The sequence below is a fragment of the Perognathus longimembris genome, chromosome 11 (assembly GCF_023159225.1).
Source record: "Perognathus longimembris pacificus isolate PPM17 chromosome 11, ASM2315922v1, whole genome shotgun sequence".
In the NCBI taxonomy this organism is placed as follows: domain Eukaryota; kingdom Metazoa; phylum Chordata; class Mammalia; order Rodentia; family Heteromyidae; genus Perognathus; species Perognathus longimembris.
The window spans coordinates 27,626,310-27,653,340 of NC_063171.1; the positions used below are offsets into that span (position 1 = coordinate 27,626,310).

The 27,031-nt window shown below is 35.6% G+C and overlaps 1 protein-coding gene and 1 non-coding gene across 9 annotated transcripts in view; both read right to left on the reverse strand.

The window, feature by feature from the left end:
- Suco (SUN domain containing ossification factor) overlaps positions 1-27,031 on the reverse strand; it is a 72,271-nt gene that overhangs the window by 41,789 nt on the left and 3,451 nt on the right. For 5 of the 8 annotated variants that reach the window (XR_007212663.1, XM_048358310.1, XM_048358305.1 and 2 more), the window contains exons 2-9: positions 15,500-15,611; positions 13,139-13,246; positions 11,064-11,215; positions 9,291-9,428; positions 8,572-8,722; positions 3,861-3,984; positions 3,070-3,206; positions 1,838-1,905 (exon numbers count right to left, since the gene is read on the reverse strand). Coding sequence is in view for 7 of the 8 variants with exons in the window: in XM_048358310.1 (XP_048214267.1) it covers positions 1,838-1,905; positions 3,070-3,206; positions 3,861-3,984; positions 8,572-8,722; positions 9,291-9,428; positions 11,064-11,215; positions 13,139-13,246; positions 15,500-15,611 (990 nt within the window). In the remaining variant the exon portion in view is untranslated. The remainder of the gene's footprint in view (positions 1-1,837; positions 1,906-3,069; positions 3,207-3,860; positions 3,985-8,571; positions 8,723-9,290; positions 9,429-11,063; positions 11,216-13,138; positions 13,247-15,499; positions 15,612-27,031) is intronic. The other 3 variants (XM_048358307.1, XM_048358306.1, XM_048358309.1) reach the window with 1 other exon arrangement.
- LOC125360289 lies at positions 19,043-19,167 on the reverse strand. Its single transcript, XR_007212689.1, has one exon. It is a non-coding gene; the product is annotated as a small nucleolar RNA SNORA38 (small nucleolar RNA).

The following is a 27,031-nucleotide window of genomic DNA, read 5'->3' on the forward strand; positions in this document are numbered from 1 at the left end:
TTAAACTGCTAAGTTATACCTAGACTTCTATGAAACCATTTTTTAAAAGATTCAAACATGTAAGTAGAAAAATAAAAAAGACAACCAATGTCCCACTACCAAGAGCTCAATAAACAGCTGCTTAGTAAAAATCAAACCAATAAACAAGAAGATATGATATCCTAAACTGTCAACTATGCTGACATTTACCTACAGACAACTGAGAGAATTTCAATGAAAATGCCAGCATGATTCACAGGGCTTATCCAGATAATGCTAAAATGTAAAAGAAAAAATAAAGGGACTAAAATAGCACAGGCACTTCTGAGCAGATGAAGTATACAGACTCCCTCTACCCTAACTTTAGAATGGATAAAACAGTGGGGTGGTCTTACTATACCTTGGATTGGTCAACCTACTTAAACCAGATGAAATCAGCTAAAGATATGGTGAGGTGTTTTAATCACAGAATGCCCACAGGAAGCAAAATCTACAGTAAAAATACATATAAAATATATGCTGTCTAACAGACACATTAAAATAAAATGGGAAGGTAGCTACTATCATTTATTCTGCAAACCATAATAGGCAGAATGACTGCTTCCTATGACTTTATCCCAGCATGCCTTTGCTTGAAATAAAAAAAAAAAGAAAATTGGAGCTGTGGCTCAAAAGAGGTAGAGTGAAAAGCTAAGCAGAACCACAGGCCCTGAGTTCAAGCCCTGCCACCAGCATAATATGTACATATATACATACACATATATGTGCGCATATTGGAACATAAAAATTTACATTGTCACTGACTACAAAGGCTTTTATAAATAAAAAATATTCCCTAAAAAATCTATTATCTCAGAAAATCATTTCCTCAAATTTTACTTATAGAACAAATGTCCTACAGGAAAATTGAAGTTTTTAAAGTACTGTTTAACTGATAATAATAAACTGACCAATGACCATAGTACCCACAGTGTACACTTCAAAAGAAGTGAAACTCAGAGTGGAAAACGACTATTACCTTCAATGTGAAGGAATGTTTCTTAAATACATATATGTATGCATACAATCATTACAGAAAATGAACAAGATAATGGTGATTCTCCCTAATTATCTTTTAGAGAGCTGCTTCAGAACAATGAAATCAAGTAATAAAATGATTAAGTATTTACATGTCTTTCATATATATTCCTCTCTTCCTGATTCCTCATCTGGGCTGACAACAATCTCCTGACTTGTTTTCTCTACCTCCTCTGCTTCAATTAGGCCACACCATAATGACAAATCTTTGGCAGTTTGATAATGTCACAAATTAAAACAAATGCTACCCTACAGGGGTTTCAGATAAATCTAACACAATTAAACTAGATATGTATAGTACTTGGTGGTCCATTCATAACTAAATTAATGCTCTGACCACATTATCTGCCACTACTCTTAAGTGTATCTTTATTCTTATCATACCTCGAAGAACCTTTTTAGGGTGCTTCTATTGATAGTCCTATAGAAACATGTTGCTTTAAATGCTGTGCTCCCCTCATCTGACACTTTCTATGAAGCCTTCAGGATTCCATCCATTCAAGAATTACTTCTTCTAGGAAGTCTTCTTGTAATTATGTATCTTCTCTTTTTCTGTAAAACCCTTTCAGCAGTGCTTTTTATTCCATTACATAATTGTTTAAGTTAGTATTTCTGACAACTTCTTGAAATGAAAGACATTTTGTCTTCTGTTTTGTACAGTAACGACACTAGTCAATCTAAATGCTTGCAAAATTACCACATGAAATCAATGTAACCCTTATATAAAAGTGTAATATGTTCATGTATACAATGTACCTTTTCAAAGTTTTATATTACTTACCAAATTTTAGTGCTGCAAGGATTCAACATATAAAGGTCCATATTTTCTATAAGAATAGCAGATGTACTCTATTTTTTAAAAGGCAAAAGGAGTTTATTATTTAAGGAAAAATAATGAGAAAATACTTATTTCAACCCTAAAGTCTTCTAAGATTTCTATAGTTTCAGATCTTAAATTATATCAAAGACTGAATACCCATCTGAGGGAAAAAAAGTAAGTATGAAAGTGGCTAAAATTCTCTAGTGAAGCCTACAACACTGCACTATCATTATAATAACCCATTTAAAAACCCAAAGTTTGGACAGGTGCTGTGGCTCATGACTGTAATCCTAGCTACTCAGTGTATATAGATTGGGAGGCCAGTCTGGGCAAAAAGTTCACAAGACTCCTGGACTCGAGAGTTGAGTACAATAGAATATGCCTAACAACCCAGCTCAAAGAGGCTGAGATCAGGAGGACCAATGTTCCAGACCAGACTGAGCAAAAAGCTCACAAGACCCATCTTAACAGAAAACAAAAAAAGAAAAAAAAAAAAACTAAGTATATGGCACATGGTGTAATGTGCAGATAGGAGGATTCGGGTCTAGGCTAGCCTGGACAGAAAGCAAGACTTGCTTTAAAAAGTAATTATAGCCATGGCTCAAATGGGAGAGAGCCAGCTTATCAGACTCACAGCCCTAAGTTAAAATCAACAAAAAGAAATAAGACAATAACCCCAAACCTCAATGCCTGAAGCTGGGCACCTATTATCCTAACTACTCAGGAGACTGAGGAAGAATGATCCTAAGTTCAAGACCAGCCTGGGGAAAGTTAGCAAAGACTTATCTCAAAACACAAAAGGCTGAGACACAGCTCAAAGGGTAAAGCAGCAAACATGAAGCCTTAGGTTCAATACCAATAATAAATAAAACAAAACAAACAACAAAAAAACTCACTGCTTAAATGTCTACAACTACAAAAGAAATAAAATTTTCTATTAACAATTTTCCTTTTAAAATTTCATATAAGCATTAAAACCTAAATATGATACAAAATATCAAATTGTATCAACTTAGACTTCATGCAATAACATGTGTGGAAAGGCATACTCCTGAATTTATTAGTGAATTAGAAAAATAATATTAAAGTATAATTCCTAGGTAAATTAATAGTACATATATGTCTGTTACAAACACACACACACATACCACTATATATGTCTTCTAAATCTAAGTACTTCTAAATTTAAATACCTTGGCTTCTGGATTAGCAGCCAATATTTTGGCACCACATTCTACTGAGGCATAATTATTTCGATTTTTCTGGACCTTTTTGGTGGCATGTGGCCCTCCATTAGAAGAAGGATGCAATGATTGACCTGCAGATAAACCTTATTATAAACATATACAAGATGATTATGATTGAAAATATCCCCAGTAATACAATGATCTCAAAACAAGATGCCTTCTAGAGAAAAGTAAGTTCTAATGCCCAAGAGAATAGTTTAGAAGTACATGAGACATTCAATATGGTTTGTTTTAAAAGTCTTAAGATAACCCCAATAAATAAATTCACCTTAAAAATCTGTATATTGAAATGGAACATAAAATGAAGTTTGGCCATAAGACAAAGGTTAACAGGCCAAGACGTTTGTTACATTTCTATTTGGAACATCAACATTAAGATTTCTTAACTCAGATTTACTTTACAGAAGTAAAAAGAAAATGCAATACTTGAATCTGTCAAAGCATTCTGACTCAGAACTCCTCATGCTTCAATTTTCCTTCTATAAATTTAAATGAAAATCATCACTGTGCTTCATCTTTCTTTAGCCTATGTTAATGATCTGCCAGGATGGTTTTTAGTAAGATTAAAGCGGCACATAATTACACAACAGCAAATAATATGAGTAATCAGCAGCAAGTTCATAAACTTCTTTTAAAAAGGTTTCAAACTTTTTATTTTACCAATTAAAAAGATAAAATATTTAAACTATCCCCTTAAATAAATATTTTTTTAAAAACAGAATCTAATGTCTCCTTACTTTTTTCTTTTTCTACTTCCATAACCTTCTTTTTCCACTCATCAAATGTTGGGATATCTTCTGGATCTTTGGGACCTGCTACAGATGTAGGGTCAGTTTCTCCTGGTTTTGTATAATCAGAACTCTGAATGAAATGCAAACAAAACAAAACAAATCCTTCAATCTTCAAAGAATACAGATTAATAATAAAGTAAATATAAATATTCTGTCAAGTTAAATGAAAGTCTTTATTTTATAATCAATTGATACTACTTTGAAAAGTCCCTCCCTCCCTGGGTGCTGGGTTCTGAGCCCCTCTGTACTCAAGGCTAGTGCTTTACCAATGGAGCCACAGCGCAAAGCCAAAGCGCTGGCTTTAAGTAGTTTATTACAGATAAAGAGTTTCTCATACTTTCCTGACCAGGCTGTCTTCGAAACCCAATTCTCAGATCTCAGCCTCCTGAGTAGCTAGGACTACAAGCACCTGGCAAGTTTTGCTTTATTTAAAAGCAATTTTATAATCAATTGATATACCTTGAAAAGTTTTGCTTTACTTTCAGGGCTGGGAATGTGGCTTAGTGGTAGAGTATCTGCCTGGCATGCAGGAAGCCCTGGGTTTGATTCCTCAGTACCATATAAACAGAAAAAGTCCGAAGTGTCACTGTAGATTAAGTTGTAATAGTGCTAGCCCTGAGCAAAAGAAGCTCAGGGGGCTGGGGATATGACCTAGTGGCAAGAGAGCTTGCCTCGTATACATGAGGCCCTGGGTTCGATTCCCCAGCACCACATATACAGAAAACGGCCAGAAGTGGCGCTGTGGCTCAAGTGGCAGAGTGCTAGCCTTGAGCAAAAGGAAGCCAGGGACAATGCTCAGGCCCTGAGTCCAAGGCCCAGGACTGGCCAAAAAAAAAAAAAAAAAAAAGAAGCTCAGGATTGGTGCCCAGGCCCTGAATTCAAGCCCCAGGACTGGCAAATGAATGAATGAATGTGAATGAATGAATGAACAAACGCAGAATATCTCCTTTCTATATAGACACAGCAAGAGGTATTCCTCCACATTAGTGACCTAAGCATAGGTTGTATAAAAGAAAAACAAAAATTGATATAACTTAAACAACTCATTTAACTAAATTATATATACATATACATATGTAGTACATCCACTTTGAAATGTATATTAAAACAACACTCATTAAAATAATATAATTTCACGCATAGTATATATATTGCTTCTATAAACGCTGTAACAAGTACCACCTTAAGAGCTATTTAAAAACTTCAATATAAAACTACACTTTAAAAGAATATAGAGAAACATGTTTATGACTAGGGATAGTAAAAAAAAAAATGAACCAGATGCAGAGTGCATAAGACATGGAGATTAAAATTGAAATATTAAATATATCAAAAGACCATAGACAACATGAAATAAACCATATAAAGAAATGCTTCTAAGAAATGCCTACAATTCAATGAGTAAGAAAAAGAATAAAAAATCCAGAAAAGGGGCTGGGGATATGGCCTAGTGGCAAGAGTGCTTGCCTCCCATACATGAAGCCCTAAGTTCGATTCCCCAGCACCACGTATACAGAAAATGGCCAGAAGTGACGCTGTGGCTCAAGTGGCAGAGTGCTAGCCTTGAGCAAAAAGAAGCCAGGGACAGTGCTCAAGCCCTGAGTCCAAGGCCCAGGACTGGCCAAAAAAAAAAAAAAAAGAAAGAAAGAAAGAAATCCAGAAAAAATGTAACCTCAATAATAATTATAGAATGTATATGAAAAACAGAGGTATATTATAAATTATGCAGCTGGTTGGACATTAAAGTTTGATAGTCTGTTAAGTATGGCATATCTTTTGAACCATGGGCAATATATCAGACTAGAAGGAATTGTTAAAATTTAGTAATTATCAATGTATATACACTCACTAATTCCACTCTTATGTACAAATAGCAATAAAAATACATACTTGTGGTCAAGAAAATATGAATAAGAATGCTAACTGCAGCACTCCTATTAACACAAAATTTAAAAATAATCTATTAATTGAAGAATGGATAAATTCTAGTAGAGTAGCTACAACCAAGTGGTAAAAAAATTCTCAAAAACAATGGTATAGAATGATGTCACTCTGTACTGTTTCAAAGTATGTCGAGTAATAAAATGCATTATTTATAGTCATTTGGAAAAGTGCTAAGTAAAAAACTTAAAATCTACCAAATTCATTAACAGTTTTTGTCTGAAATAGAGTGAAGAACCTTAGTAAAAGGACACACTAAAAAACAATTCTTTTTCTTATGGAGAATACTGTATACACAGATACTGGTATATACATATTCATTATTTACTTACTTGTACATCCTAAAACAATGCTGATGTGTTTATTGACTGTGTCCAGGAAAGAGTAAGAAGACTATTTACAGTACTCTGGTAAATAGCCCAAATCTCATTTTCTATTTGCTACACTGAAGTATGCTTCTGAACAAGAATACCTGTATGGGCTGGGGATATAGCCTAGTGGCAAGAGTGCCTGCCTCGGATACACGAGGCCCTAGGTTCGATTCCCCAGCACTACATATGCAGAAAACGGCCAGAAGCGGCGCTGTGGCTCAAGTGGCAGAGTGCTAGCCTTGAGCGGGAAGAAGCCAGGGACAGTGCTCAGGCCCTGAGTCCAAGGCCCAGGACTGGCCAAAAAAAAAAGAATACCTGTAACTTCTTCAATTATGTATTTAATTTTCCTCAATAGGAAATAGAACCACTCCCAAACCTCCCTGTAGAAAAAGTCATCAGTTTGGACTTAAATCTTGGAATGTTCTACAGAATAAGCTAGTTTACTTAACAAAAGCTGCAGCTACTTAAAAAAAAAAAATCAGGCATAGTGACACATGCCTGTAATCCTAGCACTCATGGCAGGCTGAGGCAAGAGTAATTCAATGCCAGTATAGGCTATAGCAAGACCCCTATATTCTGCCAAAGCAAGAAAACAAAGACTAAAGAGTTAATACTTATACTACTTTTTTAACTAAATGATAAAAAAAGGTAGACTGAATACGCTGAGAAAACAAACAGCCTATAAAAATTTTACTTTACTGAGATATTATAGAGAAAACCCCAAATATAAAAATCACAACAGAAAACAAGAACATACATTCTCCCTTTGAATCCCAGGCAAAGCATTCGCAATTTCTTAACAATGTGTAAGACAATTAAACTAAAATCACTCTCTAAAGCTTTGTCCACAAACAACATGACAAAATCATTCTGTAAAGCACTGTGCACGACAGTGTTATGCAGATCACTGCAATAAAAAATACAACAAATATCTACTACTTATGAAGTCAAATTCCTACTCAATCAACTTAACAGGAGGGTTATCTTGAATTTAATGCTATATAAAATTACTGGATATTATTTAAAATGTTTGTTATTTCTCATAATATTTCTCAGGATAGTGATTTATTCGGGAGGTAATTAATACAGTTATTAAAATTCCATTCTTTTGTCCATTAGTATACACTCACTTCAGTCTGATAGGAGTTAAAGAGAGAGGGGCTGGGAATATGGCCTAGTGGTAAAGTGCTAGCCTCGTACATGAAGCCCTGGGTTTCATTCCTCAGCATCACATATACAGAAAAAGCTAGAAGTGGCACTGTGGCTCAAGTGGTAGAGTGCTAGCTTTGAGCAAAAAGGAGCCAGGGACAGTGCTCAGGCCCTGAGTTCAACCCCCAGGACTGGCAAAAAACAAAACAAAAGAGTTAAGGAGAAGAAGCAAATTTAGGGCAAAACTGGCTACCATGCTTCAATTTCACATTGGATACTTCAAAAATAGTTAAGGATGTGACAGCTTTCACTAGGAAATTTAGACTAGTTGGCCTATGAAACACTACATTTCTAAGAAACATCAGTGTCCCAGCTGCTCCTGAAATAGCAAAGGTTTCTTAATGGAGTTTAGTTTTAAGTTCAAATTCACTGAAAATCTATAAAAGACAAAGTACAGAAGTGAAATTCCCGCACATTAAAAACCAATAAGCCAGGAACCGGTGGCTCATACCTGGATAGTCCAGTATACTGAATACCACACCCACATTGTGTGTGTGGTGTGTGTGCGCGCGCATGCTAGTCCTGGGGCTTGAACTACTCTTTGATCCCATTTTTATGTTTTTAAGTTCACAAAAAGATCTTCATCTCTATCACTTAGTTCTATTTTTTGCCTGATAACATCCTAAATTGCTGTGTTCAACACTCGTTTGGGAAATTTTATATTAGCTGCTATGTGAGGTCAAAGTAGAATTCATAAGGAAAATAAAGTTGATCCATTGTAATAATAATCCTGTCTCTACTATAAGAATAACATTCTGAAACAAGCTGATCTAGCCACATTGTGCATGTAAGTAAAAAAAGGTGTAATATCCATTTAAAATAATTCTAGTTGAACATCCAGTTGACCTTATATTATTGAATTGCTAAGAATTCTTAAGATTCTTAAATTTAATAAACATAACTTCTATATAGCTCTTAAAAACTTGCTTATAATTATACATAACCAACAAGTTTATTCATAAAACAACCTCATGTATAAATATTATCTGGTAAAAAGTACCATGAAGTAGCCACTGGCTGCTCAAAATGCTGACTACTTTAACTCCCTAATTTTATGACAAATATCATTAGTAAAGACGCTAATAACAAAAATACGTTACATATTAAGTAGGGTATAGTTCAAGTCATATACTAACCTCATTTTTTAAATTATCTGAAGCATTCACTGCAGATTTTGGATCTTCTCCATCTTGTTTACTTGCCGAAACTTTTGATTCAAATTCTGATTTTGTTATCTTTCCTTTGCCATGTGAAGATGACACGTTTTCTATATGCTGGCCAACAAGGCTAGTCAAAACCAAAATATATATTTAAAATACAAAATACAAATTTTTGCTAGATACCAAGTTTTGCTTTACCCCTCCAGGAATGGGTTTTAATTTAGGACCTCAAACTTGCTGGTCAAGTATTCTATCACTGAATCAAATCCAGCCATTTCTGCTCTAGTTTGCATTTTTTAGATGGAGTCTTGCTAAGTTTTTGCCTGTGGTGGCCTAGAACTATCATCCTCCTACCCCTGCTTCCCAAGTAGCTAGCATTACATTTAACAAATTTTATACAATCAAACTGCTACAATTCCCATGTACAAAAAACAAAAGCTGAAAACAGCAGATCAGATTACTTTCTGTCATAAAGTAGAAGAGTATGTACTTTATTTTCTATGCACTACAGTTATTACAGAATCACACCACACACTCGAGTGTGCTAGTGTATACTTGCAATTCTAGCAGTGGAGCTAAGGTAGGAGAATTTCAAGTTGAAGGTCAGCCTGGGTGACAGACAACTGTCTTGAAAACATAAACAAATACACAAAACAAATGAAGAATTATACTAGAAACCAAGTGCTCATATTTACCTTTCAGGGGGACTGACAAAGGAAGGCTGGTCAACTGAAGCATCTGCATCAAGGACCTCACCAACATCACAATCAGTTTCAGGCTGCTCAGATTCACTTGGCTTGTCTATTGGTATAGTACCAGATTTTTCTATTTCACTAAAAGATGAAATAAAAAAGACAGTATAGTCAGTTAAAGAACATAGTAAGTTTGAAATGTTGCTCATGATTTCAGAAACAATCTAAGCCAAAAAAAGAATACAGTTCTACAAAATGTTTTCATGGCAGTACCTGCCTATAATCCCAGCAGTTGTGAGGCTGAAGCAAGAAGACTACTTATTGTAAGTCATGTAAAGTCAACTGCTGATTGATCTATTGATATACTTGGCTTCTAAAAAATTTCCAGAACTTTAAAACATGTTATTTGGTTAGGTTGTTTTTTCCTTTTAGACTAAAATTTTGCTCAGGATTGCTTTGCCTATTCAAAGGTGGTGTCTTTTATGCTTCTATGTAAGTTTTAAGATTGATTATTTTCTATTGTGAAGAATGACACTGGGAATTTAACAATTACTTGAACAATTTAAGCTAATAAAATATTTTAAAGATTTTAAACTATTCTAATTGTACCTTTTCTAATGTTAACTTTCCATCCATTAATATATTAATTCTTCCACAAAAAATATATTATTTCTTCCAATATATAGCAGCAAAAACCACCTATTATCTCAATATATCTCTCTAAAGTTCTAAAGCATTTTTAGAATTCCACTTGAAAAAAAGTCATAATATTTTTCTCTGCTCTTTCCCATTTCATTGAACTGTCACTTTTAACATAATGGAAGAATGGGAGCTACTTATCAGATATACAGTATTTAATCTTAAATTGTTTCTGGAAAAAAAAGTAAATAATACAACATGAAGAGATCGTCTTTTATTTTGTTTTTTGGGGGATACTGCTGGAATACATAACTGATTTTCTAAATCAAAATAACTTAAACATCTTGAATACTTAATACGTTTCAAAATGACAAAGACACGATTATGAAGGGAATACCATTAATACTTACTCGAAATGCATTAACTATAGAGTATTTCCTAAGTACAATCTCATGTTGCTTGTACTATATAAAGAGATTTCATGGTAGTCAAGCACTAGTGGCTCATGCCTGTAATCCTAGCTACTCAGGAGGCTGAGATCTAAGGATCATGGTTCAAAGCTAGCCTGGGCAGAAAAGTCCCCGTGAGACTCTTATCTCCAGTTAGCCACTCAAAACCTGAAGTGGTACTGTGGCTCAAAGTGGTAGAGGAGTAGCCTTGAGCAAAAGAGCCCAGGGACAGCTCTCAGACCCCAAGTTCAAGCCCCACAACTAACCAAAAAAAAAAAAGAAATTTTATGGCTGATATCTAACCAAGTACATTAAGCAACCAATTAAACTCATTTTTAATTACATCCAAAACATACAATTAGTATACAGGTATTATAAATTACCTAGTTAATATACTATGCAGGTTAACCAAATTTGAATATTAAACTTCTTTGGAGAAAGAAATGTTAAGTAAACACAGTCATAATACTGTACATACAGGAAAATAGAACTAGGTAACTTGAGGGGATGGTTTGGGGTTGGGCTAGATGGGAGAAAGATGGAAGGGATAACACTGACAACTTTGACATGCTGAATTAAAATGCCATGCACAACCACTTAAGGGCAATTAAAAATAAATTTAACTAATTTCTACTGTTAGCTAGCGAAATTCTCCCTCTACTCACACACTTTATATATAGTGACTTACTCAAGCTTTGAGATCGGAGTAGTTTCTGAGGTAGATGAGCTAGATATATTTTCAACATTTTCATTGCTCACAACTATATTAGAATCTTCATGTAAATCAACCGCAGGGAGTGTCTCGACCACAGGTGGGCTTAACTTTTCTGCCTCAGTATGCTGTATTTAAAAAAAAAATCCAGTTATATTAAATGTAAAGATTAATAAAATTATCTCAGCTGAACAAAAGTTTTCAGAAAGCTAAAAAGTGACCACATAAAGAATGTTCAAATGCTGTCAGTTTAACTCAGTAACAAAGTGCTTGCCTAGCATGCATAAGGCTCTTGGTTTTATTCCTAACATCACAGAAAAATAAAAGAATGGTAAATAGAAAACAATTTAAAACAATCCTGTCTTCCAGCATTACCATCTTAACAAATATATTTCATATTAAAATACAAGTTCTCTATATTTATTCAGTATTTTAATAGAGAGCTTTTCTCTTTCTCCTTCCCTACTTTCTATTTTGCATGAGAACCTACAGCTAGTTCAGTGACTACAATTAATAAGTAATAGTAGCAACTAAGAAATTCTACACAAACATATAAAATAATCCAAATCAGTTACCATCCCTAAAAGAGTTTAGAATAGGACTGAAAATAAGGCTTACTGGTAGAGTGCTTGCCTACTTTGCATAAAGCCCTGGGTTTGATTCCTCACTACCACATAAAAAACGCTATTAGTGGCTCTGTGGCTCAAGTGGTAGAGTGCTAGCCTTGAGCCAAGCTGAGGGGCAGTGCCTAGGCCCTGAGTTCAAGACCCAGGACTGGCAAAAATAAAGTTTAGAAAATTATGTGTATCAATAAACAATGCAAAATATGTACAATTACTATAATAATGCAATACATGATGCTTGGTGCTCCCTCAGTTCCTAATACCCTGGGTCCATCCATTGCCTGCCTCCACCCTAAAATAGAAATCTGTAAGGACCACCTACTGACATGGTAAACCTCAATCAACATATCCTTCCTATAACCCACTCTAAATAGATTTAATCATTTCCCTTGCTCTATCCCTCCACTGTTCACTGTACAAACCAGCTTTTTATTACAGTGCTATAACTTCTCAATTGCTGGTATTTGTCTTATCATCTTTATACTAGCAATACCTTCAGTTATGTAAGGACTATCATCTCTGTGCCTTCATATTCCTGGCAGTAAGCACAATATACAAAATTTGACATGTATTTTACACTGAACAGTAAACAGGTATGAACTAGACTACAATATAAGTACTCAGTATCCACAAGGGCTACGTACTAACCATAACCAGCACAGGTACAGAAAATATACTGAATGCTTCAAAGTCCTGAGCAAGACTCTACCATGATAGTCTAGAAAATGGACTCTTCAGGATATTTATAAAATTTTAAGAGCTACAGACATCACTTTTTCTTGCCTTTATGTATAAGACATTTGGCTAATGTCCTCTAAAATCCAAAAAAATGAAACTCATTTTATCTCCTTAGGTAACTCAGTAAATGGAAAGAAAGCCTAGATGTATTAAAAAGAATTTCCCCCTCATACTGAGCTGAATTTTGTTGATTTTATAAATATTTGAGATACTTATGCCTTCCTTAGTCCTGCTTTGACATGGAATGTTGCCAGTTTGTTCATCCATTACTGGTATTAAGTCGTTTCCACTTTTGAAAAAGTCTGCACAAAAGGTGCACAAAGCTGAAAATGGTATTTACAGTGACAGAAAACAAAACAAAAAAACCTTTTGAGCTATTATTTAACTCATTTTCTTCATAAAAAATATCTCTTTCTGTAGTAAATAAGTTAATTTTTTAAACAAACCTCAGTGATCTGAAAATATGAAGAACTATTACACTGAGCCAAAAGGCAACATAAGAAGAAATTAGACCTTACACCTAAGAGTTTACTTCAAAGAGAATTATCCCATTTATTACTAACTGTAGCATTATATTTTCTCAAAAGCAGTACATTGCCAAGTAAATAATTTTAAGTCCCAGGGGTATTCTATTAACTTGTTAAAAAATTTGGAAGAGTGTGTTATTAAAAATCAAAGCAACATGCTTACTTGTACATCCACAATGTAGTCATCTCTTAATTTATTTTCTTCAAGAGTAGGTAAATTTGAACCTGATTTTCCTGATAATTCAGCATTAATAAGTCCTTCACCTTCATCCTATATTGCAAAAAAAGAAAAAGACATCTGTTTTACAAAAATCTTAAAGACCCTATTTTTCTATACATGAAAAGCAAAAATGTGTGATATGCATTAAAATGTATAATATATAGAGTTGAAGAACTTCATTTGCTTGCAAATAAGCAAACTTCAGTCTGGAGTAACTTCAGCTAGGTTCAGTGGGTCATACCAGTAATGCTAACTACTCAAGAGATGAAGATCCAAAGAACTGAAGTTTAAGGCCTGCCTGGACAAAAACCTCAGAGAGCTGCATCTCAACCAAGAAAAATCTGGGCACAATGATGCATGTTTGTCAACCCACCTACACAGGAAATACAAATAGGAGGATTTGATCCAGGCTGGCCTAGGCATAAAAATAACAAAAGGAGAAAGGATTGATACCTCGCTCAAGTGGCGTAGTGTCTACCTGCACATGCAAGGCCAAGTTCAAACCCTACAATCACCAAAAAACAAAAACAAAAACAAAAAAAAACCACCCAAAGTCCTTAAATAAGTATCTGACAAATAAACAAAGTTTGTTTTGATGCTAATTCACATTTAAGTTAGATTTCCTTTATGTTTTTAAATGTCTTCTTAAATGTAGGACTCACAAAAGTTCATAATCATCTATATTTATCTAAAGCTATCTAGCACATAGAAAGAGGTATTCAAATGTTTGTTAGAAGAATATGTTTTCGGGCTGGGGATATGGCCTAGTGGCAAGAGTGCTTGCCTCGTATACATGAGGCCCTGGGTTCAATTCCCCAGCACCACATATACAGAAAATGGCCAGAAGTGGTGCTATGGCTCAAGTGGCAGAGTGCTACCCTTGAGCAAAAAGAAGCCAGGGATAGTGCTCATGCCCTGAGTCCAAGGCCCAGGACTGGCCAAAAAAAAAAAAAAAAGAATATGTTTTCCCTGTTTAATGTTTTTGTTTAAATTCATTTTTACATTTGGTCTTCAGACACTTCATCAAAGAAGTAAACAGATTTAAGTTGTACAAAAAAGTATAGTACTTGTGAGAAAAAGTTAGCAAGCCTTCAATACTTTACAATTCATCTTAAAATTATATTCAATTTAAATGAAAAAAAATCAATCCAACCAGGACCAGTGGCTCACAATCCTAATTACTCAGAAGGCTGAGATCTGAGGATTGCAGTTCAAAGCTATCCTAGACAGACAATTCCTACAGACTCTTATCTCCAACTAACTAGCAAAAAATTATAAAGTGGAAGCATGACTCAAGTAGTAGAGTGTCCACTTTGAGCAGAAAAAGCTGTGTGAAAACAAGTTCTTAAGTTTATACCCCAGGACTAGATTAAAACAAACAATCCACTCCAAATACATGCCAAAACCATGCATGTAAATGTAATATGAGATATATGTGTTCAGACACATGTGCACTGCACATATATGTATGTATACATCCATGCACACTTCAATAGAATGAAAAACTCATCAATAAGGAAATAATAAACCATAGTGTATCTATATAATAATGAAAAATGAAGTCAGGATGAACATATTAACATGAAAAGGGGATATCAGAAATATCATTGGAAGAGTATGGATTACAAAAGTTTTGTGACACTTTAACGGAAATGAAAGTATTGACTTGTATGTATATACATAAATGTATATCTATATCCACAAAAATATCTGGGTATTCCCCCTAAAATACAATATGGTTCTTAAGGGACAAACAATGTATAAATATGAGTATTTTATAGTCATACATATTACTTCATTTTAAAATAAATACACTGAAGTCTTAGACAACAGCCAAATCTAGTCAATGTTCATCTTTCATCATTTAAAATGGTAAAATAATGATGTAGAGACTATTAAGTTTTGTGGATTCTAACTATTCATTGTACTTAATTATACATAACAAATTACAAAGCCACCAGCTGCAAATTCTGCTTATAGTAATCAGTGTATAACTTGTAAGAGGGGCTTTTCTTCAACCATATTTTAAGTATTTAGAATATTAAAAAGAGCAGTATTTTTATTTCTCTCTGCTGCAGACTAAAGACGTTAGCAAAATCCTAAATACAAGCAACCAACATAAGTATGTATTTCTAAGCTGTCTTAATTACACAAGAGACAAGAAAACACCTTGTAGTATAGCAAGGAAAAATATAAATATCTGCCAAAAGTTGTAGCATAGTATATTAGTTTTATTCTAAATGTTTTAAGGTAGTTTTTCAAAAGCTGATACACAAATTATAATGTTTACACTATTTAAGGTACCTTTGTTTGGAATTGTACATCTTCATTTTCTAATGCACAATTGTCATCTTGAGAGTAATATGATGCTGAAGCTGAAGAACTCTCTTTACAACATACATGCCAACTGGGAAGCCTGTGAAACACACACCACCAGCAATGACAACAAAACAAGAAAAGAAAAAAAGAATTGTTAAGTCAGCATCGTTCCCAATTATGAGCAAGAATTTCAGGACATAAAAAGAAGTTCCTGTCCTAACATGCTTGTAAGAAACATAATAAGAAATGTAAGCTGAGTGCCAGTGGCTCGCACCTATAATCCTTGCTACTCAGGAGGCTAAGATCTGAGGATCGAGGTTCAAAGCCAGCCTAGGCAGAAAAGTCCAGGAGACTCCTAACCACCAGAAAACCGGAAGTGGTGCTGTGGCTCAAAGTGGTAGAGCACTAGCCTTGAGCAAAAAAGCTCAGGGACAGCACCCAGGCGCTGAGTTCAAGCCCCACAACCAACAAAAAAATAAAGAAAATATAAATAGAATAGTCTTGTTAGTATTCCAAGTAAAGCATTATGAATCCTAAAACACCTAACAATGCCCTCAAACTTTTGCTTTTGTTGTTATTTGATTAGTGTCTCACCTTTTACCCAGATGTCTGCTTTTTGGCCTGATCCTCCTATTTACACTTCATGATCCTTCATAATCCTCCTTTTTATTTTTATACTTCACATGTAGGTGTCTGTCCTCAACTTTTTATTTGTTGAGATAAGGTCTTGTGAGCTTTTTGCCAGGGTTTGCCTTAAACTGTGAACCTCTTGCTCTCGGCCTCCCTAACAGCTGATAACTAAATATGTAATTAATTTGGTATTTACACCTATTTATTTTTAGTGCTAGTACTGGGGCTTGGCTCAAGGTCTCTTGCTCTTCATGGCTGGCACTCTATCACTTGAGCCAAGTTAGCAGTTCCAGCTTTTTTTTTTCCTGATTAATTGGAGATAAGAATACTTGAGATTTGTCTGCCCCCCAGGCTGCCTTGGAACTCACATCTCAGCCTCCTGAGTAGCTAGGATCATAGGCATGAGCCATTGGTACTTGATTCAAATTTAATTGTTTTAACATCAGTTTATTGTATTGCAGCTAGAGTCAGATTCTTTTTATTATGTGCTACTAATATAGTTCTGTTGTAATTTGTATGGCTTATGAAAACTTTATGTGTTTCTGTTGTTACTTTTGTACTTTTGCAGTTTGAACTCCAGGCCTTCTGCTTACAACAGAAACAATACTTATCTTTTAGTCACAAGTCTCCCACTTAGTAGTTTTAGATTCTTGAACAAATTTTAAAACCTGTATGCCTCAATATTAACAGTGGAAAAAGAACTTATGAGGAAGTATAATAAATTCATGTAATTACTATCCTTTAGCCTGGCACAGAATGTACACTGAAATGTTGTCAGCCCAAAGCTTTTCAACTCTTTCATTTTCTACTTAGTGTTCAACTTCTGAAGTCTACTTTCTGCACATACTACACCACTATAACCAGCATAGTATGTAAAAACTTCCCACTTTTGTCTTCCCCACCACTGAGCATGGCTTCTACTTGAATGCCTCTTCTTTCTTTGACTTGCCACATTATAGAATTCTATCTCTTGGCTCTCTCCTAAGTCTCTTTAGACATGCTCACCTCTGCTCACTACCTAACTTCTGATGCTCCGAATGTTCTGTTCTGAGTCTTACCTTCATAATCTAGGTGGGAGACTTCATTTCTCATAGTTTTTAGCTGGTGGCAACAAAAACTTTTTTTAGCCCCCATCTTCTCCTGACTGGTCCGTTCCTTCACACAGTTCAATGAAACTGTTGGTGTTTTGAATGAATAAATCTTTAGAAATTTCTCTTTAGATTTCTCGGGCTGGGAATATGCCCTAGCGGCAAGAGTGCTTGCCTAGTATACATGAAGCCCTGTGTTCGATTCCTCACCACCACATATATAGAAAAAAAGGCCAGAAGCGGTGCTGTGATTCAAGTGGTAGAGTGCTAGCCTTGAGCAAAGAGGCCAGGGACAGTGCTCAGGCCCTGAGTCCAAGCTCTAGGACTGGCAAAAAAAAAAAAAAAGTTTCTTCCCCCTTTACCCATGACCCTACTGTGTACTACTGCTATCTATGCAATCCTCAAATTAGAAACACGAAAAATCTGCACCTACTCCTTTGCCTTCACCCTGCCTTCACTATTTGTCATTTACTTAAAGTTTCTTCAACCCATTACTGAAATCCCATTATGACTTAGGGAAAACCTTTACCTTTAACCTATGAGCAACCCAACAGTCCTCCCTATTTCCTATCTTGTTACCTCTGTAAATCAATCTTTTACAATACTGCCGAAAATCTAACACCAAATTATCAGACCCTCCTTTCTTTGGCTCACAACCTTACTAAATCCCATTATTGATTTGACAAAACTCAAGCTTTTCTCCATATACTTAAAGCCCACTGAAGTTTTGCTAATAAGACTTCAGCATACAGATCTCTATCCCCAGTACTTTAGGAAACTCTACTACAGTCTTGTACCCCATATTTCTGGTTCATGCTGTTCCCTCTTTCAAGAATGTGCTTTCCCTGCTCCCATTTCTTTTTAGCCAAAATGTCCCTAAATTGTTAACCTTGTTATCTCCAGTTGGGTATTAAGAGACTCTGTTGATTTCTACATGCTAGAGGTTGGTGATCCCTCTCTAAATTTGCGTAGCCATTTAGGAATCTCTATCTGACAACTTACTATACACTGAAATTAGTTGCTTATTTACCTCAAAAAACACTAAGCACTTCCAGGGCAAAAACTAACTGCTCTGTTACCAGCACAGTGATATATTAAGCAGTTTTCCTTTGTGGACTGAAACAGCTTTTGACAAAGTAGAGCTCAGGGAGAAGATTTCATGGTAAAAGAACTGAACTGGAGGGGCTGGGAATATGGCCTACTGGCAAGAGTGCTTGCCTCCTACACATGAAGCTCTCGGTTCGATTCCCCAGCACCACATATATGGAAAACGGCCAGAAGGGGCGCTGTGGCGCAGGTGGCAGAGTGCTAGCCTTGAGCGGGAAGAAGCCAGGGAAGGTGCTCAGGCCCTGAGTCCAAGGCCCAGGACTGGACAAAAAAAAAAAAAAAGGACTGAACTGGACAATGAAGGTTTGTTTTTTAAAACTAAACTCATATCTTATTCCTAGTTCAGAAATATCGGGCCAGCAATTTTTTAAATGCCCAGAAATTGGACAAAAATATGGAAATTCTCTCAAGTATTGACTGACTTACAAGAAACAGGTGAACAATGTGGATATCAAGGCCACTTTGGACAAAAATGGTAAGAAAATGAAACCAAACAATCATTGGGCTTCCCATACCCTAGGTTCAATAGGTATCCTCCTTTCTTTGTATCTTAATGCTTTACTAAAGAAAGATGTTTTTCTTAATCTAGGATCAGTTTGGGGTTTATTTGTTTGTTTTGCAGTACTCAAATGCAAATTCAGGGCCTCATGTTTGCTCAGCTGGTAGTCTACTACTGGAGCAAACTTCCAGCTCTATTTTTTTCCTATGAAATATAGTTGATCTTGAGCCTGCAGAGGACAAACTGGCCCTAAATTTCTCCAATTTCACATTTCTTCAATTATTACATGTCCAATGACAGGGAATAGAAGACATGCCTTTGTAGGAGGATTCTAGCTCTGCTTTTTACTGGTTATTTTGAAGAGAGTTGTATAGACTTTTCTGCTCAGGCTGACTTTGTACCACCATCCTCTGGATCTCAGCCTCCTTAGTAGCTAAAATTACAATCATGAGCCACTGATATTTTTTAAGTTGCTTTTTCATCTGTTTGGTCTATTATTAAGCAACACCACACTGCCACCTCTCCTTTCTCTTTTATTCTATTTGGCCACCTCAAAAATTCAGAGTTGAATCACATAAAACTGTTAGCTTAGCTGAAGGCCCTATGTTCTAGTGCCTGCTTCCAATGAAACTTTTGAATTTACTCATTATGATCTTTAATATTTACTTTGGTCTAAAGCTGATCTTGGCCTCTAGTTTCTGTAGGACTGGTTTTAGCCTTACTGAACTATCTCTTATATCAAATTCTATTAACGGGCTAATCATTAAATTGTCATATAATTTCAACAATCCAACATGAGAAAGTATTTATTGACCAATGTATGTTTGTTCTGTTTTTAATATCCTAAGCTACCATTAAAATTATGGCTAAAAAATGCAATAGGGCTGGGTATGTGGCTTAATGGTAGAGTGCTTGCCTAGCATGCATGAAGCCCTGGGTTCAATTACTCAGTACCACATAAACAGAAAAAGCTGGAAGTGGCACTGTGGCTCAAGTGGCAGAGCAGCTAGCCTTGAGCAAAAGAAACTTAGGGACAGTGTGGAGGCCCTGAGTTCAAGCTCCAGGACAGGGGGGAAAAAAAGTAATAAACTCCAGTGGACATTAAGAAATTATATGGTCAATACAATTGACCCTTACAGATGCCAGGGAAAAAAGTGTTCTACATTTACTTGAAATGCTGTATTTTAAGAAATAGTTAGAAGTGTATTCAGTCTATAAAACTCAAGTTGGAACATTTTTGCTACATTTACTTTCAATTCAAAACTAGAAAGACAGGGCTGGGGATATAGCCTAGTGGCTAGAGTGCCTGCCTCGGATACATGAGGCCCTAGGTTCGATTCCCCAGCACCACATATACAGAAAACGGCCAGAAGCGGCGCTGTGGCTCAAGTGGCAGAGTGCTAGCCTTGAGCGGGAAGAAGCCAGGGACAGTGCTCAGGCCCTGAGTCCAAGGCCCAGGACTGGCCAAAAAAAAAAAAATTAAAAAAAAAAAAAAAAAAACTAGAAAGACAGTTCCCAAATAAATTAGTACCAAGCTAACAAACTAGCCTTGCAAAAAGGAAATGTTTATATGTGTCACAATGGAAAAGAAAGCCACAAAAGTAGGTTTGGGGTAGACTTATAGCCCGTAACTTTTGATCTTTGTAGGGGGAAAAAAGCTTTTAAAGGAAGTATATAAAAAAAAAAAACTGGGTATGGGGCTACTGTAACCATTAATTCTTTTTAAAACGTTTTCTTAATCTCTTTTGGCTATCAAACAAATGTGTGAGGGCTCACAGCTACCAGATCTCCAAATGTATTTCCACTTTCAAAGCTTATGAATCACTTCTCTTTTAAAAACAGTGTCTTCTCTCAGTTTTTAAGTTCTTCAACTCAGCCTTATCTAAGCTATTTTATACTGCTGTCCACTTAAATGACCTCCTTAATGCTCTTTCCTTTCCATCTTTGTTTCCAGTTTCCTCCTTTCTCGCAAAGCTTGACTGAGTACCTTTCTTTATTCTATTTATCTGCAGAATATCAATACTCTGTAAAAACTGTATAAAAACTGATGGCAACTATGAAGACAACTTCAGCCCAAATCTTGTTTGCATTCTGATCTGCACTTAAGTGCCTGCACAACACACCTGGGCTTAGTCTATCTCTTCCAACTAACAGGTCCTTCTAAATCCTTTGCCAACTCTTCCATTTCTTTTTTGAATACTATCATTCTTCTTACTGAGCAAATTTCTCTCTCTCTCTCCTCTCTCCCTCGCTGTGCGCACATGTTTATTTGCACGCACGCGCGCGCACACACACATACACACACACTTCCTTCTCTCTTTGAACTTATTTCACAAATTGATCATTGTAAACCCTAGAACTTATTCTCTCAACTACAGGAAATTCCAAGAAATCACTATTTTGTCTGCTAGAATCCTGCAAAAGATTCAGCACACAGAAATCTCTTGACATTGAAATGTATAGCAAAAGAAAAAAAAAAAAAACAGGTATTGAACAAGAGCTGGTTAGAGGCAAACTAAAGCAGCTCTTTTAATTTTACCCCAATGTTATAATTATTGCACTACATTGCAAATTTGTCAACCTATCATCAAACCAGATCATTTATTTCCACAAAAATTATTCTGTTAATATGCCCTCCTCTATGGCCAAGCCTTTTGTTATGACAAACTGATTATTCCAATTTCTTTTATATATTTGTCCCTGTAAGTGAAATTTATCTGGCACAATAATGACAGATTCCCTAAGTGTCATTTCTCTGCTGGCTCTCCAAAACATGTCCCTGGCTTCTTCCTCAGGCCTATCTACTGGTTACCATTTTCACCCACATCAAGTACATTATCTCTCTTACCCAGAGACTCTCCTTCCCTTAACAACTGTCACCTACCCACTGTAGGCAGGAACATACACACAGAGATATAGCCATTCTTCATATTAGAAGCATCAACACTTATTTCTGCTCATGAAGCATATGCTCCCACATCAAGGAGAGTTTAATGAGCCATACAGGTAATTTTCCTAAGCCAATTTAAAGCTTTCATGTCAAGTCCATCCCGAATTTCTCTTTTCTTTAAACAACTACTATACTACATTATTCTTTTTAAAACCAGACACTCTGGGCTGGGGATATGGCCTAGTGGCGAGAGAGCTTGCCTCGTATATATGAGGCCCAGGGTTCGATTCCCCAGGACCACATATACAGAAAACGGCCAGAAGTGGCGCTGGGGCTCAAGTGGCAGAGTGCTAGCTTTGAGCAAAAAGGAAGCCAGGGACAGTGCTCAGGCCCTGAGTCCAAGGCCCAGGACTGGCCAAAAAACAACAACAACAAAAAAAAAAACTGACATTCTCTAAGCATTCTAATCAAATCTCAGAAAACCTTAGGCATAAAAGGTTGATTCATTTAATGCAGTAATATTATTTAAATTGGAACAAAAAAACAACCGCACCAGCTTACTAAGTCATAAAGTAAATCCAAGTTAAGAATCCTAGGCTATGATCATATATAATGCTGCTAAGCGAAATGAACTCCAAAATATGGAAACAAGTGATGTATTATGTGAAATTATTTTTTTCTTGCGTTTTTCTTCCCTATGGTTTAGCCCCTGTTGTCACTGTATTTGATTTTGGTGCCCTGGGTACTGTATATACATTTATCTGAATTAGAGAAGGGAAGAGGTCAAAGGGTGAACCAATGCAACAGTGATACTAACAAGACACTATGTTGTAAACTAACTGTACAACTTGGGTGGGGGAGGAGGGAAAGTGGAAGAGAAATGAGAGAAAAGGTAACAAGTGTGACAAGAAATGTACTCACTATCTTACATATGTAACTGTAACCCCTCTGTAGATCACCTTGACAATGAAATTAAATTTCAAAAAAAAAAAAAAGAATTCTAGGCATGTCTACTTCTTTTAAGGCCTTCATGAATGTAATTTTTATGTTTGTTTTATCTAGGTCAACCCAAGTACCCTCCATTCTCAGATACAAAAACTGATACTAACAGAAAAAGTAAAGCACTAGCCACGGGCCATCTAGGCAGTACAGTATAAGCAGAATACTGGTTAGTACAGGTTCACAAGTCAAGACTACTTTAGGTGCTGGTTCTGTTCCTGAGAAGCTATGAGAACTTAGACAAATTAGTTAACTTCTGGGTCTCTCTCTTTATCATTAAATGAAGGTCAAAAGGGGTGGCTACCTCAAAAGAGCCACAATGAGAATAAAATGGGTAAATGCACATATAAAGTATTCAGAAGAGAAATTAAGCATTCAATAAATGTGTACTATAAGCAGCTCAGGACAGTGTCCAGGCCCAGAGTTAATGCCCAAGACAAGCAAAATAAAAATAAAAAATTAAAAATAAATATTCACTATTAGGGCAAAGAAAACAATACAAAATATTTAGTTTTATGCTCTTTCCACTACTATAGCACAGGTATCTGTAGTATGAGTGCTTGAATACAATGTTCAAATCTCATAATTCTGTTTTTCTCACTATACCAAATACATGTGGGCAACCACATTTTAAATGAATATTTTAAATGAATTTATATTAGTTCTAAAATGACACCCAGGAATCCCCTCCTAAATGAATAAGAACTTACAGAATAAAACTTAGCAAAACATCATTCTACGCAGGTTATGTATTTTTCCCAACATTTACAAATACTGTATAACAATGAACCACATTAATGGTATAAAATATTTCCTAATAAAATTAGATGTCACTTTTATGTAACATATATAATCATATTAACTAGAAATTCATTATAATAATAATGTCCTGGGGCTTCAGGGTATAGATTAGTTGTAGAGCACTTGCTTATTAGCATGTAAAGGGCCTGGGTTCAATCTCCAACAACACAAAAAAAGAAAGGAAGGAGGGAAAGATTGAAGGAGAAAGAGGCAGAAAGGAGGGGAAGCAAGAAATTACTCATTAAAAAAAAACACCAAATTACTTTTAAAACCTCTTTCATATTTATGTAACAAATATATCCCAAGGGATTTACTTATACTGAAAATTCTTATAATCAATTTCCCACTTCTTCATGACATATGGAATATTCTTTTTGAGAGTGTTAAAAGCAAATCTATTATCATTAGCCCTGAAACATTTCTCCACTCAGAAGTAACAGAATAACTTACAAAATATGACCAGTCAAACAACAACAACAAAAAAAGCTAGCAAGCAAACTAGCTGGCTAGCTCAAGGCTAAGTTAAGTGCTGGTGATCTTTTCGTCCTTTCTCATGGTCAGCTAAATCCTTACCCATTCTACTCTGATATATTCAAATGGTTAAAACTAACCAGGCAGTACTGAAACACAGCAGCTATGAGAGATAATCAAGCATTTATATGTATTTGCATTCTTTGGAGACACACACTGTCAAATTTTACACAAAGATGGCACATCTTCTTTCACGGCCCTTTCCTATTCAGGCAACCTGGCTTCATCTCACACTGTTCAGAATGGCCCACCATTTTACTGAGAGTGTACATGCAAAGATAAACATTTTCCTTAAAAAAAAAGTTAGGAAAACAAAGTCATCAAGTGATTTGGGAAAGGCTTAATTTATTATTTTTCTAACTTTGAATACTTACTGTCTTACTCAGAAAATAAAGTATTCTTGTTAAAGTTTAATAAGTTGAAGCAGAAAAAGTATCTTTAAAGATGACAGGAGAGAAATTTTTAATTTTTCTATTCATTATCTCTGTTTTTTTCCTGTTGATGCAAATTAAGAAAAGAACAAGAATCTAGCAAAATTATTAAGAGAAAAGGGAAAATGAAGAGTACAGACATGCAATCACAAACCAGAAAATAAACCTCTTCAGTTAATGAAATCGGGGCTATTTCTCAGATAAAAATACATGTCAACACCTTGATTTAGACATCTGTCAACTCTCTCCTACTATGACCACTTAGGAAGCCCCTGCCTCCAAAGTCTGTCCCTTCCAGTAATTCTATTCTACATGGAATTCTGAATTCACTCTCTTGTTCTTTTAAACTACATCTCTTGTTCATTCTCTGGTAGCTTATAAAATCAGTTCATCAGCAAATCCCTTAAAAGGTGTAGCTCTAGCCATCATCTCCCGCTCTCTCCATTATTCTACATTCTGCCACCCTGAAGTATCCACGCTAAAAACCATTTACAGATGAGAAAGAACATATCCCAGGTCATTGCAATGAGTGACAGGTACTGATAGAATATTCTAAAATATAAATTCTTTCTTTAGTTTTCTTTTGTAAAAGTTTTATTATATGTGCCAAATTAGTCAGAACTGGTTAATGTCAAATGTCTCTTGTTTGTCTAAATATTAGCTCACCCAAGATGATCATTTGGGGTGTGAAGTGAAAAGATTTGTTTAGTCTAAAAAAAAGTAAAGCTTTACTAAGATTAACATAACTTACTGGAAAGTCTGTCAGCTGTGCACACATGATGAAATGCGGTGGCCATATAGATAAAAACCTAAGAAAAAAGTGGAAGCTCGGGGCTGGGAATATGGCCTAGTAGCAAGAGTGCTTGCCTCCTACACATGAAGCTCTCGGTTCGATTCCCCAGCACCACATATATGGAAAACAGCCAGAAGGGGCGCTGTGGCGCAGGTGGCAGAGTACTAGCCTTGAGCGGGAAGAAGCCAGGGAAGGTGCTCAGGCCCTGAATCCAAGGCCCAGGACTGGCCAAAAAAAACAAACAAACAAAAAAAAAAAAGTGGAAGCTCCCTAAGCAGTAATACCTCAGTTAAATAGATTTAGGGTTCAATTATCTCTAACTAAACTGACACAACATGGAGAAGAAGCTGAAATTCTACAAAGATTGCAAACATAATTTAAAAAAAAAACAATAGAAGCATGAGCCAGGAAAAAAAAAATGGCAAAACTATCTGTGAGTACAAACTATTTCTCATCTACCCCGTTATGATATACAATATGAGGTCAAGTCACATGGCTCCCATTAAAAACTATTGCTACTTTAAACAAAAGGTACTATTAAAAATATTTTCTTTCCTAGACATCATACTCATAATTTATTATATACTAACATACTAATGTCATATTGGCACATGCATATAATTTATCAAGTTGTATTAATTAGGAGCCACACTCAGAATACCCAGTTTAAGACATGGATCAAATCTGTTTTCTCTTTAGGGTGATGATCAACCTTACCAGTTCACCCAGGGCTGAGGGGCATGAAGTTCTGAAAAATAGCTGCCCCAGTCCACTCCACCAAAAGTTTTGCCTCTCCAACATTTGAATATTGTACTTTACAGTAAAATTTTGTGGATCTCAGTAAATTAAAGATTTGAGACAGGGAGGTTACCCTGTATTGTCTGAGTGAACCCCATGTAATCACTAGGGTACTTAGGGAGGGAAACCCAGAAAGATCAATCGCTGATGAAAATGAGGACTGAAGCAAGAGACTCATCAAGTGATATAAAGAAAGAGACACAGGATCCAGTAAACCTCAAGATAGGGGAAAAGTCGAAGAAATAAATTCTTCCTTCTGAGCCTCCAGAAAATCAGCCATGTTGACATCTTAATTTTGGATCCGTGACACTGATTTTGGACTTCTGACCCTAGAACTTGTAATGTAATGAAAGTGTGTTGTAAGCCATTAAATTTATAGTAATTTGTTATAGCAACAATAAAAGATGCCAAATTTCTTGAAATAGGACACTTGAAATAGGACAGTTTCAGTGTAAAGGGAAGATGAGCTGTTCACCCTATCATTGGGTTTTCAATGCGCATAACATCTGAAACACAGTAAGAATGAGAAAAATGTTCACTGAATGATTTTACAATGAAACATATAAACAATATATTGTCTCACAGAAATCGTATGTATTCTCATTTCCTTCTCTTAACAACCCTGTAGAGGATAAATAGATCAGTTTTAGCATTCTAAGGTCTTTAACTAAAGTTCAAAGGAATTAGATAACATGTCCAGGAAGATATACCTAGTAAGTGATGATATCTTACCTATAATACAAGCCTTCTGTTCTACAGTTAAAAGATCACTGTAGTCAGAAGTCTGAATTATGAGTCAGGCTGACTAGGTCTTCACTTCAGTTCCAAAATTTAATAGTTGATTAAGTCAAGTTACTTCTCTACTTACTCATCTGTAAACTGCAAAATAAAGTTAGTAATATCTACCTTCTAAAGTTGCTGTAACAATTAAAGGTGTTCAAAAGTATAAA